At 42.2% G+C, this 18,869-nt stretch overlaps 1 protein-coding gene across 1 annotated transcript in view; it reads left to right on the top strand.

Annotated features, from left to right (window-relative positions):
• Nucleotides 1–6,299: 6,299 nt before the first annotated feature.
• Nucleotides 6,300–18,869, top strand: part of ATP6V0E1 (ATPase H+ transporting V0 subunit e1) — a 28,126-nt gene continuing 15,556 nt past the window's right edge. Inside the window, exons 1-2 of the mRNA XM_040262742.1 lie at nucleotides 6,300–6,510; nucleotides 11,153–11,200. Of these exons, the coding sequence (XP_040118676.1) occupies nucleotides 6,407–6,510; nucleotides 11,153–11,200 (152 nt within the window). The 5' untranslated portion in view covers nucleotides 6,300–6,406. The remainder of the gene's footprint in view (nucleotides 6,511–11,152; nucleotides 11,201–18,869) is intronic.

The following is an 18,869-nucleotide window of genomic DNA, read 5'->3' as shown; positions in this document are numbered from 1 at the left end:
CTGCATTGCAGGCAGATTCTTTACTGTCAGAGCCAAAAGAAAATAATACTTGCGCTGCCTTCCTGTCTCACAGAAAATGCCGAAATAAAATGCCAGGATCAAATGGGCTATTACTGAGCACACTTCGGAAGTACGAGTGTATAAATTCTAATATTGCTATTATTATTCAGTATTTCCAATTCTGACATTCACCTTGCACTCAAGTAATGATTTTTCATAGAAGATTGATAAGATCACAAACCACAGAACTCAATATGCATGTTCTGACTGCAGTGTTAAGAGTGAGCAGAATGATACCAGCTCTGGAGTCAGAGGAATCTTGAATCAAGTCCTGTTCTGGTCTTTGGTCAGCCCTGTTTATGAGCCTGTTTCCCTATTTTATGTAAGAAGCTAGAAACACTGATCTTCAAGACTGAAAATTAAAGTAGCAGTCCACCAGACCCCACTGATTTTAGGAGTCAATGTGGGTGCTTGCTAACAGTCTCTACCTCCTTGCCTTGAGATTCTGTGATGCAGTAGGTCTGAATTTCACATGGCCCTTGTATGATACTTATGACTAGGTAAATTTGGGAAATTGTGGATCAGGAGTCTACAAATTACAGCACATAAAATATAGTAGGTGCCCAAAACATGGCGACTGTATCAGCGCATTGAGCTGTGTGTCTAGCAGGCATGTATGTCTAGCAGGCATGATCAACCAGTAAGGGCTGGAGTTTGTTTCTTTAATTTTTGTCTTCACTCTTGATAACACGTTTGTTTCTTTAATTTTTGTCTCCACTCTTGATAACACATGTTTTAGAATCTGAATAAAAGATTTCAAACCAGGTTAAATTTATAGTAAGATAATATCTTCTGATTCCTGGTCTGGGCCCTAGGCTCCAACCATTACTCTCATCATTACACTTAAATGATGATTATTTCCTAGGAATCAGATTTGGTTTCTTTTCAGCACCATGTTCAAGTGATACATAAGAGTTTTGAGAACGGTAATCTCCCCCAAATCACACCAGACTTCTTATCATCAGTCATGTGAATAATTGTGCATGATCAAGAGCAGGAATTCGGCATCAACTGAGAGCTAATCCCTGCTCTGTCATCTCCTAGCTGTGTGACTCTGGGCAAATGGCCTAACTTCTCTGGGCCTGTATGGTTATCTATAAAATGGAGATGAAATGAGTACCTAGCAAATAGAGTTGTCAAGACTTACTACTTGAGATACTGTGTGTAGAGCATAGAGAACTCAGCAAGTGATAGCTACTGTCTTTCTGAGGAGATTGCAGTGGGTTTGTCTGCAGGAACAGAGGGAAAAGTTTTTCTCCAGAGAGTTTGGATAAATGCTGGAAAAGTTTTTCTCCAGGGAGTTTGGATAAATGCTGGTTCTTGACCAAAATGGGAGGGTTTAAAGGCAGCAGTATTATGCTTGGGCTGCTGCAGGAAATTGGGACTGCAGAATGCCAGCTGGATGGGCCTGGCATTATCAAGCCTGCTTATCAAGGTTCAGGCTGGGGAGGGGGGGTTAGCATGTTTCCTGGAATGAGTTTGAATTAAGTAGTTTCCTACTGACCTTTTCATCAAATTTGCAGGTGTCCACTTACGTGAGTGAGTCCCCTGTGTTATTTTGGAAAAACTCCAAACTTTCACACTTCAGATAACTCCTTCCAAGTGTCTGCTTTCACAGTGCACTGGGGTCTGAGATGTTCAGCTACAGGGCTTTCCACGTGAGTTGGGTAAGCAAGGAAGTAATCAGATCTAGGAACCAGGCAGAACTTTACTAACCAAGAGTCCTCTGTACTCTGCTCATGCTATAGAGTTGAGCAGTTCCAATCTGGTAATGGCTTGGGTCTTTGTTCATTGTTCTTTTTAATCAGTTTTTCTCTTTTAAAGAAAAAAAAAAAACTGAACAGAGGAGAGTGGCAGGCTACAGTCCATAGGGTCGCAAAGAGTTGGACACAACTGAAGCGACTTAGCATGCACACATGCATATACAGTACAACATGAAAAGGTACAAAAGGTATACAGTGAAAAGTGAGTCTCCTTGTCACATTGACTCTTAGTCACTCAGTTCTCCCCAGAAGCAGTCAGTGTTTCCAGTCTTTTGTATCCTTCTAGAAATATTCTATACATACATGATTGGGTTTTTACTAAAGTCTGGTCCATGAATAAGTCTTCATGAGAATGGCAGATCATCCAAATTTAATTAGCGATATGAGGTTGATTTATTTCCTGAACACCATAATTACAATACAGATATGCATCAATATAAGTAAAATATTATTTGTCCATCAGAAATAACTAAGTCAACCACATAGCCTATCCCTAATATGAGGGCAGCTAATTCTGCAACAGGTTTTCTTTTTTTTTTTAATATTTAAATTTCCAACTCTGTGTGACCCCATAGATGGCAGCCCACCAGGCGCCCCCATCCCTGGGATTCTCCAGGCAAGAACACTGGAGTGGGTTGCCATTTCCTTCTTCAATGCATGAAAGTGAAAAGTGAAAGTGAAGTCGCTCAGTTGTGTCCGACTCTTCGCGACCCCATGCCATGGACTGCAGCCCACCAGGCTCCTCCGTCCATGGGATTTTCTAGGCAAGAGTACTGGAGTGGGGTGCCATTGCCTTCTCCTGCAACAGGTTTTCAAAGGTCTCATCTTATGTGTTAGATATCTCTCTTTTAAAGTACTGTATAATTTAAGGGTTTTTTTTCTTTTGGTGATTTACTATTTGAGATAGAAGAGGGAGCATGGTTTACTAGGAAGAACAGGAGCTACAAAGACTTACATACAGATTCCAGTTTTATCTCTTAAAACAGCTAGACGTTGAGCAAGTTACAAATCTGAGCCTCTCTTTCTTAATATGTAGAGTGAATTTAATAACACCTACTTAGGTGTTGTGAGCACTCAGTGAGACAGGTAATTCAGAGCACCTTGTTTAATGGCTGACGAATGGCCGTCAAAAACTGGTAGCTGCCATAATCAGTGGTGTCGGCCCACAGTACTTTCCCTATACACAAGCGGAGTAAAGAGCAGTAAATTATGCTCGAGTTTCCACTTCTCCACTAACTTCCAACCTTCTCAATCAACTTGGAAAGGACCTTTACGACTGTGGCTTTGTAACCCTGTGTTCCTGTTTAGGAGCTCCTTGGGGTTTGCACTGTAACGTTTCGGTCCACTCTTGTTTACTCTATCCTATTGAAGTTGCCTCTGAGACTTTTCCTCTAATTTAAAAATTACTGAGCAACTTCCCTGGTGGTCCAGTGGTTGAGAATCCCTGCCAATGCAGAGGACACGGGTTCAATCCGTGGTCCAGGAAGATTCCACAAGCTGCAAAGCAACTAAGCCCAAGCGCCAGAGCTACTGAATGAAGCCCATGCACCCTAAAGCCCATGCTCCGCGAAAGAGAAGCCAGTGCTACGAGAAGGCTGCACACCGCTACTGGAGAGTAGCTCCCACTTACTTCCTTCAACTAGAGACAGCCCACTTGCAACAACAAAGACCCAGCCAAAAATAAATAAAAGTTAGAGGACCCAAAGACCTTTACTACGTGGATTACATCTATCAAAATAATTCACCATATTAGACATTAACATTGCAAGATTTTAATTCATTTAAAAAATAATAATAAACCCAAAACATGTTAATGTTTTTATAGAAAATAACTACCTTTTCCAAAACAAGACCAAAAAAAGTAGCCAGAAGAGTGACATTGTGCACAGTTCCTTTATGTCTGGCTTAGTAGAAAACAAATGGATTCTTATAATGCTTCTGCAATCAACCTGTTGCAATGATGTTCTTGGTGAAGCAAAGAAGAAAATTCAGTGTCAAATTCACATAGATTGGTGGTTAGAAAAGAGAGGATTTGGCCAACCCACTGGGAGAGTCTCTAGGATTCTCCAGCAGTCCTGGGACCATGCTGCCCAAAGTCTCATTTTTTTCTTGCAGGAGACCTGAAACCAGAGAATATTTCTTCATTTGGAGGGTCACTGAATCCTAGTTCTTGGCCTTCTCCACAGCTTTCACTTGGAATGTGTGATAAAATGCTTTTGACAGACTGACTGATAGAGGGAGCTATTGGCCAATACTAGCCCACATATATATATACCCAGATTAAAGTGTTTTCTCTTTCACAGCGGCTGAAACAGATTTCAGCCCAGTGTCTGAACAGAACCAGTGTCTGAAAAGCTACATGCCTGTGCTCCTGACATCTGCTTCTCAGAGAGGCTGCTAAGAAGGCAAGGCAAAAGGTAGCCTTACCAAGATCAACTTAAAAGAAAATACTGCACTAATTTAAGAAAGGGGGAAATTTTTTACAATAGCCAAAAAAGTGGAAGCAACCCAACTATCCAATCACGGATGAATGGAAAAACAAAATGTGGTATGTACATACAGTGGAGTGTTATTCAGCCTTAGGGATGGAAATTCTGATATGTGCTACCACATGGATGAATCTCGAGGACATTATGCTCAGTGATACATAAGCCAGTCACAAAAAGACGAATGTTCTATGGTTTTACTTACATCAGGTATCTTGAGTAGTCAAACTTATAGAAACAATTAAGTAGAATGATGCTTGCCAGGAACCAGGGAAGGGAAGAATGGGGACCTGTTTAGTGGGTATAAAGTAGTTCTGGAGATCTGGTGCAGAACCGTGTTAAGATACTTAACACTACCGGACTGTACACTTAACAATGGTTAAGAAGGTATGTTCCATGTTAGGTATATTTGTATGCCACAATTAGAAATAAGCTTTTAAAAAAAGAAATGGGAAGGAAGACCAAGCTTTTTTCTCTAATTTAGTTCTGGCTGATGTCACCCTTTCTTAACTATTCATTGCAGTTGCATAAATGTTTATTGAGCACATTCTAGGCATAAAATGCTTCTAAGGAAGACAGATCAGGTAAACAGCGCCCATTCTCAAGGAGTTTGCCCTCTACTAAAGGGTTGGTTGATTTATACACACAAACAAGTACAAGGCCACAAGACATGCATTAACAGAATGAAATAGGTCTTGTGAAGGTGGTGCCCGGAATGGAACTTAAGAACAACAGAATTTCTGCTGAGACCGAGTTGCTGGGAGGGGGCAGGATGAGCACACAGGAGACCAACTAGTTTCCTACTTGGTCCTTCAGGTAAAGGTTTGAAATCAGGTTTGAAGATATGTCAAAGATCTTTGGTCCAACTTCCCATTTAATCCAAGAATTCATTCTAGTTCAATGAGGAAAGAAATCAGGAGGTAATTCAAGGGAGGGAAACGTGACTATCACAGGGAAATCATGGTCCAGGGTAAAGCACACTGGGTTGGTTTACAGATTTTACTTTTGCCTGAAAGCTCTATCAACTTCTCTGAGAATTACGTTCTTCCTGTTACAAGGCTGTCACATACACTGAAAATGAAAGTGAAGTCGCTCAGTCGTGTCCGACTCTTTGCGACCAGTGGACTGTAGCCCACCAGGCTCCTCCATCCATGGGATTCTCCGAGCAAGAATACTGGAGTGGATTTTCTTCTCCGGGGGAATCTTCCCGACCCAGGGATAGGCAGATGCTTTAACCTCTGAGCCACCAGGGAAGCCCCTGGTGCAAATCCTTGTGCAAATCCTTGGCAGGCATCAGAAATTCCTTGTTACCTTCTTCTTACTACCCTGGCTAATCCCTACTCCTTTTTCAAGGCTCAGCTCAAGACTGGCTTGGGGTGGAAAAGTCATGCACAGTGGTCCAACCTACCTTCACACTGCATTCAGTGGCCTGCTCAAAGTCCGTCTTTTCACCAGCCTGTGAACTCCCTGTGGGTAGGTGTGTCTGATTCCTGTAAGCCTCCAAACCTGGCACAGTCCACGTCATTCAGTAGGGCAATAGTTAAGAGCACTGGCCTTGAAAATCACACCAACAAAGGTTGAATCTTGCTTTTGCTACTTAGCTATATGACCCTGAGCAAGATCCTTAACCTCCTTCCTGGGCCTCAGTTTCTTCACCTGCAAAGTGGGGATAATAATTAAACGGCGTCATAGGCTGTCGTGAGGTGTTCAAAACGAAACTCAAGCACTTAAAGCTCATGACCCAGTGGCTACCACAAAATTCTGAACAGAAACTTACGGTGAAGTTCTCTATATAAGCTTGTTGCATAAGAAGATAAGGCTGTAAATGACTACACTTTTCTTATAAGGGCCACCTTCTTATCTGAAAACTTTGCTGAGCCCCTGACGACACATCTCTAGCTCTGGGGCTCCAGAGTGTCTTACACAGCAGCAGCCGGGCGGTCTCCCAGCGGAGGACGGGGCGGAGTCCCGCGCGCGGTCACGTGGGGACGCGGGGGGCGGGCCTTTGCGCGCGCAGGTCCCGCGGCCGGGGTTGACACTTCCGGGTGGGACCCGAGTGCGGCGGCGGGCCCGGGGCTGGCGCTTCCCGCAGCAACCATGGCGTATACCGGCCTCACGGTCCCTCTCATCGTGATGAGCGTGTTCTGGGGCATCGTCGGCTTCCTGGTGCCCTGGTTCATCCCTAAGGGTCCCAACCGGGGGTAAGTGCGCCAGGCCTGCCTGGGGAGGGAAGCGCGGTGAGAAGCCGCCGGGCCGGGCGGGGAAAGGGGCACCGGCGCCGGTTGGAGACCTTGCCCGGGTGATCTCGCCCTGCAGTCAGGCCTCGGCCCCCCACCCCCCGGCAGCCCCCCGACTTCCTTGTCGCGGCAGCCTCAGTGTCTCCTAGCCCGAACTGAAGAGGGTGGCCTCCGGCGGATCCTCCTTAGGAAGAAGCTTTGGAGGAATCTTTTCTCCTCACGTCCCTGTGTGGGGAGGGTGCCGTCGGAAATGAGGAGAAGTTGGGGCTCGTCACCAGACGGCTGTCGCCTTAGTCCCTCTGTCTACCCAAATGAGGCCTCGTTTGCCTACACTTTAAAGGGACGGATCAAATAAATAAAACAGAAATTGACCTCTCTGCCTCACAGGCTGTCGCAGTTGCACAGCACACCCTTGTGCCGCAGCGCTGAGGCCAGGCCTTGCATCTAGTGGGCGCCAGGAGCTAGTTGGGGCTTGATCTGGAGCGAGGTTAATTACCAAAGAGTAGGAGGTGTTGTTAAGAAACCCCTGCGTCATACCTTTCGAAGGGCGCTCCCGCACTTGTGTATGAATATAACAAGCTCTTAGAATAATTGGTTAAGAAAGACTCCCCACCCGCTCCCCCGGCTTCCTTGTTAAATAGAGCTTTATCTGTTTTGTAAGTAAACTTTTTTTATTATGGTATGAAATAGTCTTATCTTCAAAGGAGCTTTGGAAACCCTCTTTCTGGTTCCTCTTTGCCTTTTAGTCATTTTTTCTCAGCGGCAAGATCATGTGGGGTGAAGCTTATTATGAATCACAGATTTTGGGGAACACCATCTCTTGTTTTATTCTTTGAAACTGATTGGTGACTTCACAGTGCTCTACACGCATAGTAGGCTTGAAGGGTTGTTGAGTGATCTGTTGCCTTTATTAAAGGAAAGAAAATGCTCGCTTTTAATAGTTTGTGCCCTGAACCGCTTTTACTGTCTGGAATAAACTTGTGTTAGACCCGTTCCTTTCATCTAGCTTACAAGTAAATCATGATTCGTTTAAAAAGTAAAAATTACAGGTGAATTTATCATCTGGTTGCATGAGGTCCACCCATTCTGCTCCCCTCCTCGGATGGCATCAGTTATGTAGGGTCATCTTTCCAGCCTGTAATAGATGAGAATTCTCAGGTTATTAGAACAATTTGTGTTAACCAGATTTAATTCCTTGGACTTGTTTCTCCTGCTAGAGTTAGGGAACAACAAAGTGCTCTTTTGTTGTGATTCAGTGTTCAGCTGTTCCCTTACCCACTGTCTTTCCAGCCTCCATGCTCAGAAAGCATTTATTAATGTGCTGGTAGCGTTGACCACTTCTTTCTTGAAGTTCCCCATTTGGGGCCCACTGTGCCCAGCCTTGGGTCTTGATGCCATTGCTCTTACCCAGAGTAATGAAATGCCTTCTGTGGTCCATGGGTTACTCAGTTTGTAGTCCTAGTGTTACGATTCAGGTTTGACCTGCTAGTAACATGTTATCTGGATTTAATTCATAGCCTCCATCCCAGCCCTTGTTATTTCCTGCTCTTGGCAGGATCGAACAGGTCTTAAAACACAAGGTGTCTCCTAGGAGTTACTGTGTTACACTTTGAGAAACACTGCTCCTGGTTGGATGACCCCTATGACCCTGGATAATTTAACTTTTCCATGTTCCTATTTCCTCACTGTAAAATGGAAATATTAGTACTAAATTATTATTGGTTCTCATTTACCTCCTGAAGAGACTGCAGATAATTTTTTTTTTTTTAATGGAGGGGCTGAATTGCTTCAAGGACTATGGTGAATTTTTAATGCAGGAGAGCATTTCTGATTTGAAGAATTGAAAACATCTTCATTAAGGAGATGAGTAAAGGTGCTGTGTGAGAAGGAGAGAAAGGAGTTTTTGCTGTTAAATTTTCTTCTCTGAGATCCCTGCATGTCAAAATGCAGAAACTTGGGTCATTAGGAGGATTTCAGGACCTTGTGAAACTGGGGAAAAACGGGGGCAAAAGGGAAAAAGCTCTTCTGAATCTGTGTGTAACCTAAAGCAAGCCCCTTACTGTCATCTTTTCTGCACCTGAAAAAGGGCGGAATACAATGAAGTCTGTACCTGGAATGCTGGTTCCTAACCGTTCCTATTCTTTATGATTTCCCACTGTCCTCTAGGAATCCAGAGACCCTCTAAAAACTTCAGGTGGGGGGAGGGGGTGGCGACAGAGCGCGGGGATTAGTGTGCCGAGGGTTCACGGCTCCAGTTTTCTCAGACATAACACTGTTAAACATACAGAAGAAGAGAGCAGTGTAAGTGTTATGTAACACCACCTAGATTCAATAATGTTAACATTCATATCTGCTTTATATTTGCTTTGTCTCTGAATCCGGGTGTGCATACATACATACATAATTTTGCTGAACCATTTGAGTACACATTGCAGTCGTTGTGACACTTTACCCCTGAACACTTAAGCAGACCATAACTCAGAAAAAAAGCACATCAGGAGCTGATATTTTTGTGCTTTTTGGCCATGGCACACCTCTGAGCTTGTGAGATCTTAGTTCCCCAGCACATTGGGCACTCAGAGTCCTAATCACTGGACCAGCAGGGAATTCCCACGAGGGACCTTTTGCTCTCCAATGTCAAATGAATAGTACAAAGGGGCCTCAGCTGTTGCCATTCTCTGAGGTGGTCTTTTGGGGAAGAGGAAGATGGAGGGAAGGATTCTGGGTTGAGGCAGGGGAATGGAAGGAGATGAACAGGAGCTTGGGATGGAGGATAAACAAACATGATGCATTTTGGGGACACTAGGGCACCCACGTTCAGGAGTGAAATGCTGTTTGAAGGTAGAGGGGTGAGAAGGAGGAATGGAGCGAACTGATGACAAGTGAGAAGCTGAACTTGATTTTATAGACCTTCAAACATTTTTATTATGAAACCATCAAAATTTGGTAGTGCAACCTTAATGCCTATTTATGTATGTATTATATTACAAGCTTAATGTATGAGGTACACATTTTGCTGCAGAATGTGCCTCCAGGATATATCTAGAGTCTGACCAGTTCTTACAACCCATACTGCTACCAGGCTGGTCCATTAGTGCAACTCTCCTCTAACTGGTTTTTCTGCTTTTCCCCTTGCTTCCTCTTCCCAATTCTGTTTTCACCCTGCAGAGAGATCCTATTACAGTTTGGATCAGATTTTGTCAGTGTTGTTAGTTGTTTGGTTGGATCTGACTCTTTGCGACCCTGTGGACTGTAGCCCACCAGGGTCCTTTGTCCATGGAATTCTCTAGGCAAGAATACTGCAGTGGGTTGCCATTCCCTTCTCCAGGGGATCTTTCCAATCCAGGGGTCAAACCCAAGTCTCCTGCATTGCAGGCAGATTCTGTACCATCTGAGCCACCAGGGAAGCCCCATTTTGTCAGTCCTTTCCTCAGCTCCCTCCAAAATAGCTTCCCTTTTCCTTTCAGAGGCTGTGAGGTACTGCCAGGCTCTCCTTGCTGTGCTCAGCCACACAGGCCTCTGTCCTCTTTGAACCTGATACCCTCTCACCAGGAGCCTTTTTGTTGCTAAACGTCATCCCTTTTGTTTTCTCCTCTTTCTCCAGAGCCTGGTACATGCAGGACCCTGAGTCTGTTGAATGAGTGAATGGACAAGCCAATATATTAACCACAGGGTGGAAAAATATATGTGTGTGTCTATGTGTGTATACACACACACACGCACGCATGCACGCACAAAATTTCTAAAGGATAAGTTAAACGTCATCACATATAGGAGTTGTGATATTTGCTCCTTGCCTTCTAGGAGATAGTCTTGCGTATTCTGTGGGGTGTGGAGATGCCATATTTGGAAATCGTTCTTACAGATGATGGGCATGCCTTAAAGGTGTTAAGGACTTCCTTGGTGTTCCAGTGGCTGAGACTCCATGTTCCCAATGCACGCTACCCATGTTCTATCCCTGGTCAGGGAACTAGATCCCGCATACTGCAGTTAAGACCCAGAGCAGCCAAAAAACAAAGAACTAATCCTTCTCGTTTGGTGACTGCAGGTTCCAGGGGCGGTATGAGCAAGGAGATGACAAATCTGAGGGATGAAAGTGGCAGAGCTTTTTGGGAGTAGGAGATTTCAAAGGGGAGCCTTTAGAAAGAGAAAGTGGAAAGAATATCACAAGTTCAATTTTTTAAAATGTCAGAGTTCAACTGCTCAAAGATCCAGGTTTAACTTTTTCAGAAAGAAATGGCGATGGGGAGAGATCAAGGCTAAAAAGTATAGTATCATTTCATAGCAGAGAATACTACCAGATAGGGCAGTTACTTGGGTATTAAAGCTAATTTCTACTGCAGCCTTTTGTGTTCAGTTTTAGATGGGTTTGGAATAGACCTCTAAACTGTGGCATCAGTACACATTCCCTTATATACCAATGTTAATGACTTGTGTAGAATTCTGCCGAGTGCGCGCAGGGCACACTGATGTCTACTGGTATTTCAGCAGATCAGATCCATTTTCCTAGAGTGCAGTCCTTGCCAGCTTGATCACCTGGGAAGGGAGCTTAACCCCCTACAACGTTTGCTGGTTATCTAATGATTGCACTGTTTTTTTTCCCCAGAGTTATCATCACTATGTTGGTGACCTGTTCAGTTTGCTGCTATCTCTTGTAAGTAGTTAATTTCTAAAATAATAATCAGTTATTTCTGGTATTTATCATATGTGTGATTAAAAGTTAAGTAAGTTGTTATCAAGTTAAGTTTCATGGTTTATCAAGTTAAGTTTGGTTAAGTTAAGGTTATCAAGAAACTTAACCAAGTTAAATTTCATGGTAATCATGAAACTTTATACTTTTGTTTAATTGGGGTTGGTTCTTGGTGTAACATCTAGAAACAGTAACTTAAGATTGGAAAGAAGATATTTTCCTATGTTCAGTATGTTACCTAAGAATTGTGCAGATGCTCAGTTCCGGCAATACAGGTGTAATTTATTTGGCACTTATTTCAATCATAATTAGTTGGAAATTGTCATCATACTGCTTTAGATTTTACTTCCATGAAGTATTTGAGCCTATTCTTTTCACTTAAATATCGTGTTAAAAAGCCAGTAAAGCCATTCTTTACTATGACTTTTATCTCATGAATAGACGTTAAACTGGAATTGTAATTCAGAGAAAGGGTAATCTTTTAAAATAATTCACTATACACTATATCAAAGTATGCAAATAATTGGCCTCTGTTTTAATAGATGGTATCAACTGTTGAATGAAAGCTGTAGGCTATATGAAGTCGTTTCTCAACATAGATTTTTCAAATACTGTTAGAAATGACAAAACAGCATTTGAAGTATTCCGTTTTTTGTCTTTGTTTTTTTGATTTTATGTTTTTATTTATTTATTTTTTGGCCACACTAAGTAACCTGTGGGGTCTTAGTTCCCCGACTGGGGATTGAACCCATGCCCTCTGTGTTGGGAGCTCGGAGTCTTAACCACTGAACTGCCAAGGATGTCCCTCTTTTTTAAAATTGAGATATATTTCGCATACCATAAAATTTATCCTTTTAGGCTTGTTTTAAAACCAGCAGTTCTTTTTCGTAAAAGAGAGCTTGCTAGTTTCCTGAGCTTCCTTGTATGGAAAAGTATTGGTGATGGCTGGCTATTGTTTAGCGCTCATATATGGTGGGAGGCAGCACTTCTGATCCTGTGAGGAAAAGCCATGGTTCTCTGTGGCTTTGAATCTGAATTTCTTATATCCTGGGGCTTTTGCATTGAGGTTTTTCAAAGAGGTTTGTGGGTAGGAGCCAATTCTAGTTGTTGGCATACATCAAAATCTGCCCCTGTCAAAGAGTTAAATTACCATGAATTTTGGCTGTCTGGCCATTAGATTACTTAAGTGCAGCTTGCCGTGTTTAAAGCTGAATCATACAGCGTGATGGAAGTGTGGCTGAGGATGATGTCTAACTGCCTTGACATGCGAGCTTAGATGATGGGACTTTGTGCGGTTGCCTTGTTTTACTCTTTTCTTTTTAGAAAGGTGAAGAGGCTTTTTTGGGTCTTCCCCAAAAGACCTGAAGTGTGAAACATTTCACACTTCCCCAGAATGGAAGTCTGACAGGTAGTGAATAGAGGGCGTTCTTATTCTAGCTCTAGCTGTGTTTAGCTCTAAAGAATAAATGAGAAGAAGTACTTGCATCAACAATTCCTCCTCTAAGTAGGGGTGATTGAGTACCAGCCTGTCCTACCGAATCAAATGTCCTCTAGAAATTCCAGCAAGGAAGCTCTTTATCAATCCAGGAGCCAAGGAGCGGTCCTGTGATTGAAAAAGCCTTTTTAAAATTCCTTTGATCTCTGCTGCGTGAGCAGTAAGGTTGGTGGTGGGATCTTAAAAGAGAGAGAAAATTATTGTACAGAGGAATGACTTGAGATTAAACAAAGATGAGGCAAAAGTGTTCTGTGACTTTCTATCTTTGAAATTTGGTTAATTCTCTGGATATTCTCTTTAAAGCAGGCAGGAGACCTTTCCAATTAGTCTCATGCCTTGTGTCTTCATTTTCAAGTATAAAATACAGTAACTGGACTTGGTTGGAAATTGTGTTACTTTGAGTCTTAGTGACTTGGTTAAGAACTGGTTGAGCCCTTGCCTCTTGCTGTCTAGGTTTTTCCCTTTGTCCCAGTGTGCTGGCGGCTGCTTTGTTGACAGTGGGTCGGTACTGTCATCAGTGTGTTGATAAAGGTAGTTAGTACACAGTGTTGCAACATTAAATGCTTCCAGAGGCCTTTTTATGTTGAAATGAGCTGGGTGGTATAGACTTTATGCAATTTTTTTTAAGGTTCTCTTTTTTTCTTTTTAATTTTATTTATTTTTGACTGTGCTCGGTCTTGTTGCTGTCAGGGCTCTTCTCCAGCTGTGGTGAGCAGTCTCCTCTCAGGTTGCAGTCAGTGGGCTTCTGGTTTCGATGGTTTGTCTGATTTGGGAGCACAGGCTCTGGGTGCAAGGGCTTCGCTAGCTGTGGCAGCAGGCTCAGTACTTGCGGCTCCGGGGCTCTGGAGCACTTGGCTTGGTAGCTGTGGCCCACGGGCTTAGTTGCTTTGCGGTGTTGTGAAACCTTCCCGGAGCAGGGAATGACTGTCTCTCCTGCGTGAACCACCAGGGAGGCCTCTATGCAACTGTTTTTTTCTTTTGTTTCTTTGAAACTTGATCATTTATCCTGTTTACAAAATATCTGCCTGAAACCTGCAGGTGGAATTCAAATTCCAAATACTTTACATACCTTATTCCACACAGGGGTGTGATTCTGTAATACATGTAATTTGAAATGCAAAGGAAACTTTACTGTTTGGCACTATACATACAGTTTCTTGAACATACCTCGTTTATAGTAAGACATGCCCAAAGAAACTAGATTTCCTAAACAAAGTTACGTTTTGAAATCGTCATAGACTTTTGAATTGCCTTCTGTTTGTGGCATTCTTCCCTCTTTCCAGTTTGTTCTAGTCCAGGGTTAGATTCCATGGGGTGTACCTTGTTTGAGTTCTGAATAAATCAGGATCTCTGCTAGAACAACCACTTGTGTTACTAGTTCAGCAGAGGAAAGCCTGAATGCTCCACATATGGTTCCCTCCCTGAGGCGCAAGATCACTTTTGTTTCTTAAGCATACAGGCCTTTTAGTTACTATTCTATACCTTTTCTTGGTCTTAGATTAGTTGTTAATTTGAGTTATGTTGTAGCTTACCCTGAGTCAACAGAACTCACATCTTCAGAGTAAATTAGAAATTTAGTATTATATTGTGAAGGTGCAAGCACTTGACTAATTGTAAATCTTACCCGCAGAGTGACAGAGAAAAATGTTGACCAGGAGACCAGAAGACCTTAATGCTAGGTTGAATAATATTTGACCTGATTATGTTGTAGTACGGTTTGGTGAATTTTTGAATACGATGCTGTGTGTGAAAATTTGTAATGAAAAATGTATTATTATCAGTGATTTTTAAAAATTATTATTTTTAAAAATAACTATTTATTTGTGTATTATTTTTGACGGTGCTGAGTCTTCATGACTGTCCGAGGGCTCTGGTTGCAGTGGGCAGGGCTACTTTTCATTGAGGCTAGAGGGCTTCTCGCTGCCGAGGCTTCTCTTGTTGCAGAGCACAGGCTCTAGGGCGCTATAATCGTGGATTTTTCTATTTCTCTTTAAAAGAAAGATCCTTGTTTGTTTCATATGTTTTAAAGCTCTGTTATTAGAAGGATGCATATATATGATTGTCATATGTCTTCTGATGAATTAACATTTCTAACATTATCAGATATTTTTATCCTTGCTAATACTCCTTAACTCAGTTTTTACTTTGTCTTATTTATATCAGTAATTGTACCACTTTTCCTGTGTTCATTATATCTGTGTCTTTATATTTAGAACGTGCCCTTTTGAAGACGGTGTACTGCTTGGGTTTACTATTTCTTCTATTCTGATTGTCTTTGCCTTTTAGCAAAGGGGTATTCCTTATACAATTAATGTAACTAATGTAAGTAATGTATCGATTATAGCTAGGTTTGGGCTCACTATTTGTTCTTGTTTTCTGTTTGGCTCAACTCATTTGTGCTTCTCTGTCCTTTTATGCCCTCCTTTGGGTTAACTGAATATTTTCAGTATTCTGTTTTAATTCCTTCAGGAATTAAATTTTGTATTTTTCTCCCCCTCCTCTTTATTTTATGTATTTATTTTTATTTTAAAAAATTTTTCTGTGCTGGATCTTCATTGCAAGTAGACTGTCTCTAGTTGTGGGCTCTTGGGGGCTTCTCTTGTTGTGAAGCTCAGGGTTAGTAGTTGTGGCATGGAGGCTCTCTCTGGGCAGGCTCTCTAGTTACTGGATGTGGGATCTTAGTTCCTGGACCAGGGATCAAACCCATGTCCCTTGCTTTGGAAGGTGGATTTTTAACCACTGGGCCACCAGGGAAGTCCCCATTCTCATTTTTGAAGGATTTTTTTTTTTCTTTCAGCCAGTTTTAAAGGTGCTCTTCCATTATCTCTGTCCTCCATTATTTCTGCTGAGAACTCGGCTATAATTTGAATGATTGTTCCTTATGCATTCTTTGTGCTCTGAATGTTACCAAGATTTTCTCTTTGTTTTTGCTTTTCAGTATAAATTCTGCTATGATGTGCATAGGTGTGGTTTTGTTAGAATTTATTCTGATTGGGTTTGCTGAGCTATTGGATCTTAACTGTTTTCCACCAAATTTGAGAAAATTTCAGTCTATATTCTTTTTTTTTTTCTCTATTCATTCTCTTTCTGAGTCTACAATTCCACGTATGGTAGACTTTGATTTTCTTTTCAATTTTCTGTTTCTTCAGGTTGGATAAGTTCTGTTGATTTTTTTTTATCAGGTTCACTATATCTCGTATCATCTCCAACCTTATGGTAAACCCATCCAAATATTTTTCAGTTCATATATTAAACTTTTTTGTTCTAGAATTTTTATTTGATTCTTTATTAATGTTTTAATTTACTTTCTGAGATTCTCAATCTGTTCATTCTTCATAGCCAATTTGTCTTCTAAGTCTTTAAACATATTTATAATGCTGTTTTGTGTTTATTCTAGAACAATAAACGCCTTTATTACATGAGCTAGCATAGGAAGGAGGAGGATTTATTTGCCTTTCTGTGCCTTGATTTCCCTCAGATAGAACTCTAGCTCCTTGCCCTCTAGCATGCAGCCATTTGTAGGCCAGATTTGGGCTTCCCTCATCTGCAATGGAAGAGACCCTGGTTCGATTCCTGGGTCAGGAAGATCTGCTGGAGAAGGGATAGGCTACCCACTCCAGTAATCTTGGGTGGGTAAATCCCGGGTGGCTCAGCTGGTAAAGAATCCACCTGCAATGTGGGAGACCTAGGTTTGATCCTTGGGCTGGGGAGATCCCCTGGAGAAGGGAAAGGCTACCCACTCCAATATTCTGGCCTGGAGAATTCCATGAACTGTATAGTCCATGGGGTCCCAAAGAGTTGGACACGACTGAGCGACTTTCACTTTCTGCTTAAGAGACATTACCTTTTGGAGGGGTGCACCTCACGTGCATTTGGCATGGGGAAGTTTCCTGACTAAGGATTGAACCTGGGCCCCCTGCTGTGGAAGCACAGAGTCTTAACCACTGGACTGCCAGGGAAGTCAGAGAAACATTACCTTTTAACTGCAGCTTCTATATAATTTTGGACTCAGCTTCTGTTGATTCCTTTGTCCTTGACTGTTGATTACATTTCTTGGGGGTTTTTTTGCCTGTGTATTTTTTACTAAATGCTAGATATTGAATCTAGCTAGATATTTACTAAAGCTAGATATAAATCACTGGGAAAGACCCAATGCTGGGAAAGACTGAGGGCAAAAGGAGAAGAGGGCAGCAGAGGATGAGATGGTTAGATAGCATCACGGACATGAATCTGAGTAAACTCTGGGAGATAGTGAAGGACAGGGGAGCCTGGTCGCAAAGAGTCGGACATGACTTAGCGACTGAGCAACAACAAGATATTGTAGAATATAGACATTCTGGATTCTACTTAAATTATTAATTGACCACCTTAAACCTGTGGAAGGTTGGTTTTACCCTTTGTTGGGGCAGATCTATTTCAGTTTTGCCCTTAGAGTGAGTTCTCCATGAAGATGTGGCCCTTCTGGGGTTTCGTGGAAAGTCTAAGGTGTGTCAAGCCCCTCTGATGTGAGACTCCAAGCTCTCTTCTCTGTCATACACAGAGGCAGCGATCTCTGCTCTGTCCTTTCGGCCCTGCAGGTGTTTTCCGCCAGCACTTGGCCTTTGCATGCTTGGTTCAGGGATGGGCCAAGGAGTTACGGGGAATTTCAACATGTTTTTGGACCCTTGTGACATATCTTTTTTGAGGTTTCCCCTCTTAATTTCCAACTGCTCTGGCAGCTGTGAACTTACCATTTGATACCTCAAGTCAAGAAGATTGCAGTGTTTTGCTTGAGCTTCACATAGACTGGACAGTGTCCTCTGGGGAAATGCTGTATAAAAGTTCCTTATTTCTTTCACGGATTGAATCCCTTCAGACTCTCCCTGCTTTGGACACTCTCTAGTACCATCAATTAGTTATTTTTTTGTATTTTGTTCAGAGTTTATAATTACTGTCTATAGAATGAGTCTGATATAAGCTACTTATTACCAAAACCAGGACATTACCTATTGACTTTTTTTTTATGTTCAAGTATTATAGTTTTTCATTTCTATAGAAGTTCTTTTTGCTGCTATTACTATAGTTTTGTTTTCCTTTCCTGTCTTCCCCTTTCTTTCCCCTCTTCCTTTTTCCCTGCATATATTTTAAGCGTATCTTATTTCTTAAAAAATAGTAGACAGTTTATTTATAGTCACTATTTGATCATTTCATTGTCTGAAGTCCTTGCAGGCTTTTATCTGCTTTTTGCTGTCTCTCACTCGTGGTGCCTTGTTTCCATATGCATTTAGTTATATTTGACTGTCATATGTTCATTTTCCCTATGGATTTTTGTTTGTGTTCTGGCTGTGCCTAGTGGCTTGCAGGATCTTAGTTCCCTTACCAGAGGTTGAACCTGGGCCCTTGGCAGTGAAAAAAGCATGGAGTCTAACCTTCAGACCACCAGGGGAATTCCCTGTTTTCTCTAGTTTTATTTCTATGACTTCTTTGAGGCCTGGTATGAAGGTGGGCTCCTCCAGAAAGGATTTACATTGCTTCTACCAGGTGCCTAAGACCATCAGCAGAGTGCCATTAAATTAAATACAATTCTTAGTATATTCTTTTTTAAAACCATGGTCTTCCCTGGTGGCTCAGCAGTAAAGAATCCCCCTGCCAGTGCAGGAGATGCAGGTTTGATTCCTGGGTCAGGAAGATTCCCCTGGAGAAGGAAGTGGCAAACTGCTCCAGTATTCTTACCTGGAGAATCCCATAGACAGGGGCCTAGTGGGCTACAGTCCAGGGGCTCACAAAAGAGTTGGACACAACTGAGTGACTAAACAAACAAAAAACAGCAAAGTATGAATTTGAGCTGGCATACTTTCACGAAGACTAATTCTCTGGGCAGTGTTTTTCTCCCTCCTGCTTGGTATTGGTGTCTGAGACAGTTTATTTTCCTAGCATTCCACTCAAGGGTGTTCTTTGATTTATCCTTGGCTTAAGACAGAAAGAACCCTTTGGGGTCTTAGCTTTTTAGGGGGTATGCGTGAAACTTTTGTTAGACCCTGTACCTTGAATGGGTCCTGAGCTTTGTCTGCCATTTTTCATGCCCTGTGAGGTCTGAAAACAGAAGCACAAGTTAATCTGGGTTAGTATATGCTCTCAGAGTATGGAAAGCAACCTGTA

The sequence above is a fragment of the Oryx dammah genome, unplaced genomic scaffold, assembly GCF_014754425.2.
Source record: "Oryx dammah isolate SB20612 unplaced genomic scaffold, SCBI_Odam_1.1 HiC_scaffold_20, whole genome shotgun sequence".
NCBI lineage: Eukaryota > Metazoa > Chordata > Mammalia > Artiodactyla > Bovidae > Oryx > Oryx dammah.
The sequence above is the reverse complement of the archived record's forward strand: the minus strand, read 5'-3'. Positions and strand labels throughout refer to the sequence as shown.